Genomic DNA, 9,061 nt, shown 5'->3' with positions numbered 1-9,061 from the left:
TGAAGAAGACTTCTACTGCTAATGTGAGTTAAAAAAGATCCTGTAACGCTAGCATTTTTTTCATAGAGGATAATTTTCCCTTTTCCCTCTCCCTACCTTGTGGTTTCCTTTCTGAACTCTGACTGTAAATGTCCCCCATTGCGGAACAAATAAAGGATATCTTATTTTAATGAATAGGAGTCTGTGTGTATTGTTCATTCATTGATTTTCCTAACCGCTTGATCCTCACTAGGGTCGCGGGGGTTGCTGTAGTCTCTCCCTGCTGTCTTTGGGCAGGAGGCGGGGTACACCCTGAACCAGCTGCCAGCCAATCGCAGGGCACACAGAAACGAACAACCATTCGCGCTCACACTCACACCTAGGTCCAATTTTGGAGTGTTCAATCGGCCTGCCATGCAATGTTTTTGGAATGTGGGAGGAAACCTGGAGAAAACCCACACAAGCACGGGGAGAACATGCAAACTCCACACAGGAAGTCCGAAGCTGGAATTGAACCCGGTACCTCTGCACTGTGAAGTCGACGTGCTAACCACTCGACTACCGGGTCGCCTGTGAATATTGTTATCTGCCCTATTGTGTCAATGCATTTTATTTAATTAAAATGTTCAACAAATAAAATACATCCATCCATCCATTTTCTAATCCACTTATCCGCACCAAGGAAGGGCCAAGAGCAAATTGACAGCTCCCATTCCTCAACACCGCACAAGGGTAGCAGGCATGCTGCAGCGTATCCCAGCTGTCTTCGGGCAGTCGGTAGGGTACACCCGGAGCTGGTTGCCAGCCAGTATAGGTGCTGAAATATCAGTTGCTTAAAAAGGGCTCTAGAACCCCATCAATGCTAGCTGTTAGCAAATCAATGGGTGCTTGCATTGTTTGCTCGCATTAAGCTAAGCAGACTCCAAAGAGAAAGCTAAGAAATTTCAAATACACTAGATGCAATTCTTACTTTTGTGTCCGTTTCGATCGGAAACCTAAATTGGGAGTCACATTGAAAAGCTCAAAGCTCTTTTTGATGAATTGTTTGCAATTTGTTAAACTGTTGCTTACTTAAACTGGGATGTTACAACTTGGCATATTGAAACAGAAAAAAAAAAGGCTTGCTCAAGGACACATTTTCGGAAATGGGCTGCCCATAAATGATTAACATGGCCGTTTGATAACACAAAATACGTGTGGCCTGACACTTACAGTATTTGTACACGTATTGTATTGTACCAGCAATTATAAAGTCCAAGAGCAAGACAAAAGGTTATGATGCACTGAGCTGTTTTCGATGCCCACCTTGTCAGTATGTTTCTGCACTGGGGCCATGCCATCTCTCTCCAGCACACCATATTCTTCGTGGGCCTCCTCCCCATATCAACATGTATTGTTCTTTGTTCCCATTGCCATCTTCATCTTCTTCTCCCTAACTTTGTAACACCTCTTATTTAACTCGTCTCTTTCATGATGTTTTTTCTTGTCACTACCATTTCCACTCTCAAATACAAAGTGACCTTTTTTTGCATGTATGTTTTCTTCACTATCATTTTTTATGATGACAGTTAGTAAATGTGTTTGCTCTAGTTTTCTCACGCAGTCCCATCCTTCTCCTTCCTGGCTCCACCTGTACTCTGATTTCGGTCTTACATCGCCAGTGATTCGACCTGACGACTACGTGTACAGTCACGCACTTCAAGCAGCAGCGCACATTTTGTAATACTTTAATCTCACAAATGCGATCGAGCCGCACGGACGGCAGCATTTAAGTCTGTGATCTTTAAGTCTCACATGTATCAGCATTATGTCACCACATACCACAGTGGAAAGAAATTTGATTCTTTACGCTGAAAGACAAATTCGAAAGGGATGTGTTGGAAAATGTTTGACTGAGGGACGAAATCACAAAAGCTCCTCTGATGTTTACTACGGTGGTCCACTAGATGGTGCTACACATAAGCTTGCAGGTGTTTAAAATCTTGAGACGAGTTCATTACTCGAACAGTCATGACACAATTAAATACAATTAAAAAGAATTAAATCCTTTTGGTGACACTTCTCCACTTAAGTGCACACAACCTCTCAAGAATGATCAATAGAAACATGATGCACCTAATCTTAATTTTGGCCTTCAAGGCAAAGGCAGTGTATACATCCATCAGGTGATCTCTGTTTTTTCGTTTTAATAAATCTGCCAAAAGAAAACATTTTTCACATTATTCTTATGGCGTGTTGGGTGTAGAAGTTTGACAAAAAAAATACAATTCCATTTTGGAACAAGGCTGTAAAATAACAAAAATGGAAAAAGTGAAGCGCTGTGAATACTTTCCAGATGCCTTTTACATCACTTTTCTATACTTGTTATCCTGCTTGAGCCCATCTCAAGTGATTTACATATTTGATATATCACCTGTCAGTCATAGGCATGACAATTTCACACAATAATTCACTCTCGCATTCGGACAGAATTTTTCAATTCCCAGGTAATCTTTTTTTTTTTTATCCACATTTTGGACTGTGGGAGGAAGCGTTTTGTGCGAACCAGTCACGGCGGTGCTTTCCTGCGAAGAATTACATATTTGAAAATCCACTGTGGTAATTGTTTCCCCATTTATTAATTGCAAATCAGCAGTTTTCTTTTATTATAAAGAAATACACGCAATATGTTTACTAGAATTTGTGCATTCAAAGAGTAAATTATGTGCACTTGTTTTTACTCATTGATCTCCATTTATTTATTTTCTATACCACTTGCCCCCCCCCCGCCCCCCTCCCCCCTCCCAGGCAGTCAATGGCGCCGCTCATTTGTTTCCTGCTCAATTTATCTATGATTGACTTTGCCACTTAGCTTCCTGCTGCGCCCTCCAGGCAGCGAGCACCTCGTCGTCGGGCTCCTCGGCGGCCGCTCGAGCTCTAACCCTCTGCCTAGTTTGGGCGATGAAGGCTTCAACGTCTTCTTCCTCATCGTCACCATCCGCATCCCGCATCCCCCCAGCTGTGTCGTTGCTTTTGTATAGTGAATGATTCGTGAATTTCCTCCTAGAGCTCAGGTCACTCGGCTCAACGTCCTCGCCATATGATTTCCTGGCTTGACTGTGGCCATTGTTGATGCCAGAATAGTGCGCGCCATTGGCAGATGTGTCCATTTGCAGTTGGGATAAGTATCCGGAGGTGCTGCCATATGTTTGCATGTCATCTTCCTCACCAGCACACGAGGCCCTGCGGCTGGAGAAGTCAAACTGGGAGGCGGAGCCGTCTAGGTCGTCACAGGGATCCTCCGTTGCTGCCGCGGCGGCAGCTTTTCTGGGAGGAGGCCTGACCGTTTTCAGCCAGTCGTCAACGCTGGTGTTCTTGGTGGTCTCCAGAGCGGGGTTGAGGTTCAAACATCCAGAGAGGCCAAATGTCTTGAAAGGTTTCTGCTTCTTTTTCGTTGTCTCTTCAAGGAATTCCTCCTCCTTCCTTTTCTCCTCCTCTTCATCTTCATCCGCCTTTGGTTTCTTTTTCTTGTATAAAGTGCTGCGCTTGTTGTCCTCCAGAATTTTCTTCTTCTCATAGGTCGCCATCTTGTCTCTCATTTCAGACCTGATCTCCTTGTCAATGGCATCCAGTTTGCCGAGGTTGACCTGGTCCTGGAAGAGGCTGAACAGAGGGACACTGGTGGTGGTGATTTTATTTTTCTGAGCCTCCAGCAGCGCAGAACCTCCGGCACTGACCCCACTTAAGCCACCAACAGATGCTGGCCGGCCACAACCGTGCGACATGCTACTGGAGTAAGACTGCCTACTCAACACGGAGGCTTTGTCATCTCCACCACGGCCTGTCATCACGTTGGACGGAGCACCAAAACTCAGCTCCGAACCCCCGAGTGATGGAGGAGTAAGGCTCATCTCGCTCTGCTTCTGTTTAATGGTTTCGGTGACCACATTGGTGATCCAGTTCTGGATGCTGGCCAGGTTTACCATTGGTTCTCCCGAGGGACCCTGGACGGTCGGAACAGGAAGAATGGGAGGAGGTTGTAGGATTGAGTGCGTTGATCTCGTACTACAGGCCTGCGATGCAGACGTTCGGACAGACGATTGTCCGCTGATCATCGACATGTTGTCGTCACTGACGACACTGGGTGGTCCAGTGACCCCAGCTCCGGCCCAGAAGGCGGAGAGAGGTATTGTGCCGCCACTTATACAGCTCTCATTCTCCCAGCCGCAGACAGACTGGCTTTCTTCTAACGTCTTTTTGGAACGCTCCAGGATCTCCTCCCGCCTTTGCCGCCGTTTAATAGTGGCAGAATCGTCACCCCGACTCAGCTCCAGAATCTCTTCCATGTTTTCCTCGCCAAGTCGCCTCTGCTGCCTCCGTTTCCAAGACTGATAGGCGGTCAGGTTGACGTCTTCGAAGGATGGAGTTGTTGCTTCAACACCATCACTTTTCTCATTATCACCAACAGAACTATTCTCTCCGTCTCCACGATCTTTTTTGTTCCATCCGAACTGAATCCGCTTGACCCGCCAGCGCTCCAAAGGCGTCATCTTGTCCTTGTTCTTCAGGCAGAAATTGTACATTGACGTATTGTCTGAAAGGATGCTCTCCATCTCCTCATCAATTTTATTCTTTGCCTCCTGTTGTGCTACATCACTGTCGTTGCCTTCACCATGATCCTTTTTTCGATACCGAGCGGAGGCCTCCTCCTCGATCTCCCGCAATCGCTGCTTCCAGAGGTCAGTGTAACTGGTGCGGCTCGAGGTGGACACAGCATCCGACGCAAGCCGTCTGAGGGGGCGCTTCAAACATTCCTTCAGGTCGCGCACATCCTCGCTGGTGACACTCTCAACATCTGCACACGCGTCGGGCGCCGCATCCTCCACGTCGCTGTTCAGCTGCGCCTCCCACCACTCATCACTTTGGTAGAGCTCATTTCTGCGCTGCCACTCGTGAATCATTCGATCCAAACCGTCGTCATCCTCGCCAACTTCCGTGCTTCCCACCTGTTTAGACAGGACTGACTTTGAAGTTTGACCGTTGTGCGCTCTGTTGGATCTGCTCCGAAGCTCCTCAGCGGCTGCGGAGGAGGCCACGCTGCTCATCACACTGGCGCCGTCTTCCTCCTCCTCCATCATGATGGAGTGCGCTTTAACCTCAATCATGCTTTGGCTTTCGTCGTGATCCAGCTCATGATCTTCACTGCCCGCGCCAAAGATCCGAGCGCGGGTGCGTGCGTCGATAACGGAACATTGGCTGAGTGTGTCGTCATCCTCCCTCTCCTCCAGCAAGTCTTCATTGAGCTCTCGCAGTTGTTTGAGGAAACCCTCATTGGGATTGATGGGGCGCTTTTTCCTCATGGCTGTCAGGGCCTCCATGATGGTCATGTGCTGGAAGATCATCAGGTAGGATGCTACCAGGACAGCTGAACGACTGACACCCATCATGGAAACCACCGCAACTTTGCCTGCAAACAAAAGAGCAATCGTGAGAGCTCACAAGGCGTAGGGTATTTTATGATTTAATCTTATTTCTCTAATAAGATAAGTGGTGTAGTAAATGAATGGATAGATGGTTGGACTGATATTTCAATGAAATCTTATGAGCTGTGAAGCTCTTTGTTTTCAATCAGATTTGCTGATGAACATGTGACTAAAGGTTACATGAGCTGTGGTGAAAATTAACTACGTGACAGAAGCGGATCTCGTTCCAGGAAAACACATCAAGTTCATTTCTTCTCCAAAGTGGGTGCTCACCCTTGTGAGTCAGCAAAGCTTCATCCAAGAATTCAGCAGTAGGCCGGAAGTGTGGTGAGATGTCAGCGTCAGGGAAGTCATCCACCTCAACACCCATGTAGTGCACCCCCATCCCGGAATAGAAAGCCTCCCCCGTGTAGACGCCGGTGCCGTGTGCGGTGTTAAGGATGTGCGTGATGCCCATTCGCTTCAGCCGGGCCTTGTTGACGGCGACGGATCTGGGCGATACGAAACATTGAACATTGCCTTTCAGGAGAGCTGAAACACACTTGTGTAAGCCTGCAGCAAGATTTGAAATATTCGAAGCATACAATTCCAACAGAGCATTGTTTTCTCGTGTATTTTCCTCAACTGTTCCCTAAAGGACATCCTCTCATTGTCATTTTCATGTGACACGTGTTGATTGAGAAGATATACAGTAGGTAACACTGACTTCTCAGCGATGAAAATGTTTGGCCACACTTCATCCATATCCCTGCTGGGGGCCTCCAGGCGTTCCTGAACCATAGCCCTTTGGATGTCCAGCACACAGGGAGTGTTGTAGGGGCTGCGGTCATCAATCATCTCCCGCACTCGGTTGTAGAGGTCCTCCACCATCAGTTGCTCAGCGGTTTCAAGCACGGACTCTGGGATGGACTCGGGGCGGGCACCTCGAGGTGGCAATTCTGAGAATGACAAAAAATAAAAACTCGAGTTCAGCTTTTATTGAGCGGGTTCAGCTGAATTACATTTGAAAACTCAATTGGATGTTTCTTAAATGACAAACTCATTTTCATTATTTTATTTCTCCACCAATGAATTTCCCAAAGTTGAATTCAGGACAGACAAGCTCATCCGCATGCAGTGTTTGACATCCAAATCTTCTCGCTCAAGTCATCACCTCAGCTCATTAGTAAATTTAGGAATCTAGACAGTCACCCACTTAAAGTTAATTGTCTCATTTAACACGAATCACATTCCTCTTCAGATTTGCAGGGCTCGCAGCATCTTAATATGAAATCCATGTCTTATGTGCTGTCCTTTCAATTATCTCCCTGCTACATGTGCACCGGCATCTTGCTGGGAGCATATAGAGTCACAGTAGGGGCTCCAGTCAGTAATAATCAATGTGGTTGAGAACGCAGTGAAGCTTTCAGGATTTTTTTTCAACAGCAGAAGATCAGAGACACAACAGTGCAGGTGTTGACATTTGGTGCATATGTCAGATAACTCTCTACTGATCAAATGATTTTTAAAAAAGTCTTGCTTGATGTGAGTGTCAAACAGTGTCTCACCCTCATTAATGATCTTCTTGGCGGCAATGGCCGACGACAAGTGGATCGGCTCCATAAAAATACTGCCGGCATCCGAGCCAGAAATGGCAGAAAACCTGGACTCTGACGTCATGGAGAGGCTGAAAAGGGTACAAATCAAATCATCGCACTGTCCTGCATTCAGTTGACTGAAAACGTTTTAAAATGTTACCTGGGTGACGAACATCGCAAGTAACGAGATTGTATACCATGGATGTTACTCTCCTCTACGTCGCCATTCGGCACCGCCTGATCCTCGTGCTCTCTGCCAGATGCCATGTCAGCCCCGTTGATTGCCTCCTGGTCAGTCAAACGTGCGTCTTCTTTGTCCATCCGAACCCACATGGAACAAAAAGATGAAAAAAGTTTTTAGTTTGTAAGAAATAGCGAGCAGCCAAATACATACTGACACAGTGATTCCCAACCAGCGTGCAGTTAGAGTTTAAGCAACTGGAAGCTGCTTTGAAAAACAAAATGAAGCTCATAAGCTAACATGAATGCCATGACTAAGTTTTTGTCATATAATACCTTATATTTCACTATATGCTGTACTGGAGATGCGTATGAGTGCATGTTTCAAGCTGATGATATCAACGTTCAAGAGGCTGAGTAGTGTCGGGCCTGGCAGGAGATCTATTTTTAAGCGACAGCTGTGTCAGAGATCTGAGAGCACTGCAGTGTACAAATCATTGCACCAAACAACAACCAACACAAAAGTGAGACGTAAGCAAGCGTTACAATCCCTCTTCTAGGTAGCATGTAAAAAACAAACTGATTGTATGTCTTACCTTGGCAGTCAGCAGTGTCCATGGGAGGAGGTCTGCTTTGCGAAGCTGACGGTGGTCACAGTAAAGTTAGGAGTGTCCTTCCACCTCCTGTGACACCCCTACCTCCCAACCATTCAGGGGCCTGGACACCCGACACCCATTCACCGAGATCGTCGTCATAACTGGCCTCACCTTCCTGTCTTATTTCCTTTGCTCATCTTTTGCTTTCCTGCCGCAATTTCCTTTGCTCTATCCTTACCTGTTGTGAAAGCGCTACATAAAGAAAAATATACTATATAATAATGTTTCTAGAGGTGTCACAGCCTGAAGCGGACATTGATTGGCTGCCATTATTTTGGGGCTTGTTTAGCCGAAGCTGTTAGGCTCCCATTGGAGTTGGGTGGACTTGGGTGAGGAGTGGAGAGGTGAAATGGACCAGGGTGTGAGAGTTCTCAGCACAATGAATGGAAAATTTAGATTCCAAAAACGCCGCGACGACAATTGATAAAGTTAGAGTGTTGTGACTAATTTGTAAGAAGGAGTTTGCGTAAAACCGAAGCAGCTCAAATTTACCCTCCCACATCAATGAAAAGCACCCAGTCGCGAGTGCAGCCACAGCTAATGTTAGCACCGAAAGTGTTAGCAATATAGGGAGCGAGCCATACATAGCAACGCTCTTCGGCAAACTAAACTCAAGAACACCCCACGTATGAGGCGTAGTTGATGTGTCCTCTGTAGACTACTAGAGGTGATTGATGTTTTCATCATTTTTAGTTTGTCATGATGAACAGTGTTATTTCTGAAGTTCTAACTTACAGGACTGTGATTTAACGGTCTGATTTATTTATTGTTTATTGTCTGAAGCAAGTTCAGTATTCAGTACTTGTATTGCTCAGAAAATTGTTCTTACTCTTTTTGATATGTTACTCTAAGCACTCTCTAAGGACCTGATGTTCTATTTTTATTTTGTAATTCTTTGGACATTGACAAAAACAAACAAAACAGTGATATTCCCCCTCGTGGTCGAAGCAAAAGTTTGCAGGTAGGACTTTGACTAGTCTCAAATACAGCAGAAAGTAAATGGCTAGGACTGCATCTGTCCAAGTCTGCTGAAAAACAATAAAATACTTTATGCCACTTTTTCTTTTATCTTTGGATCTGCATCAATATTTAATGAAAATAGGGGGTTTCTCAGTAATTTTAGATGAGATTAACAGATCTAATTAATTAATCGCAATTTTTTAATCGCTTGACAGGGCTAATTGTTTCATTAGCAACCACCTTCTTT

At 45.7% G+C, this 9,061-nt stretch overlaps 1 protein-coding gene across 1 annotated transcript; it reads right to left on the bottom strand.

Moving 5' to 3' along the window:
- Positions 1-2,084: 2,084 nt before the first annotated feature.
- dusp27 (dual specificity phosphatase 27) lies at positions 2,085-7,923 on the bottom strand. The gene is made up of 6 exons (XM_052057433.1): positions 7,795-7,923; positions 7,179-7,329; positions 6,989-7,107; positions 6,148-6,379; positions 5,715-5,932; positions 2,085-5,425 (listed from the first exon to the last, which is right to left on the bottom strand). The coding sequence occupies exons 1-6, from the start codon at positions 7,814-7,816 to the stop codon at positions 2,808-2,810; spliced, it is 3,360 nt and encodes a 1,119-aa protein (XP_051913393.1). The 5' UTR covers positions 7,817-7,923; the 3' UTR covers positions 2,085-2,807.
- Between the last annotated feature and the right edge of the window lie 1,138 nt (positions 7,924-9,061).

This window comes from Hippocampus zosterae, chromosome 2 (genome assembly GCF_025434085.1).
Source record: "Hippocampus zosterae strain Florida chromosome 2, ASM2543408v3, whole genome shotgun sequence".
NCBI classification, from domain to species: Eukaryota; Metazoa; Chordata; class Actinopteri; order Syngnathiformes; family Syngnathidae; genus Hippocampus; species Hippocampus zosterae.
This window is presented reverse-complemented; position numbering and strand designations above follow the sequence as displayed.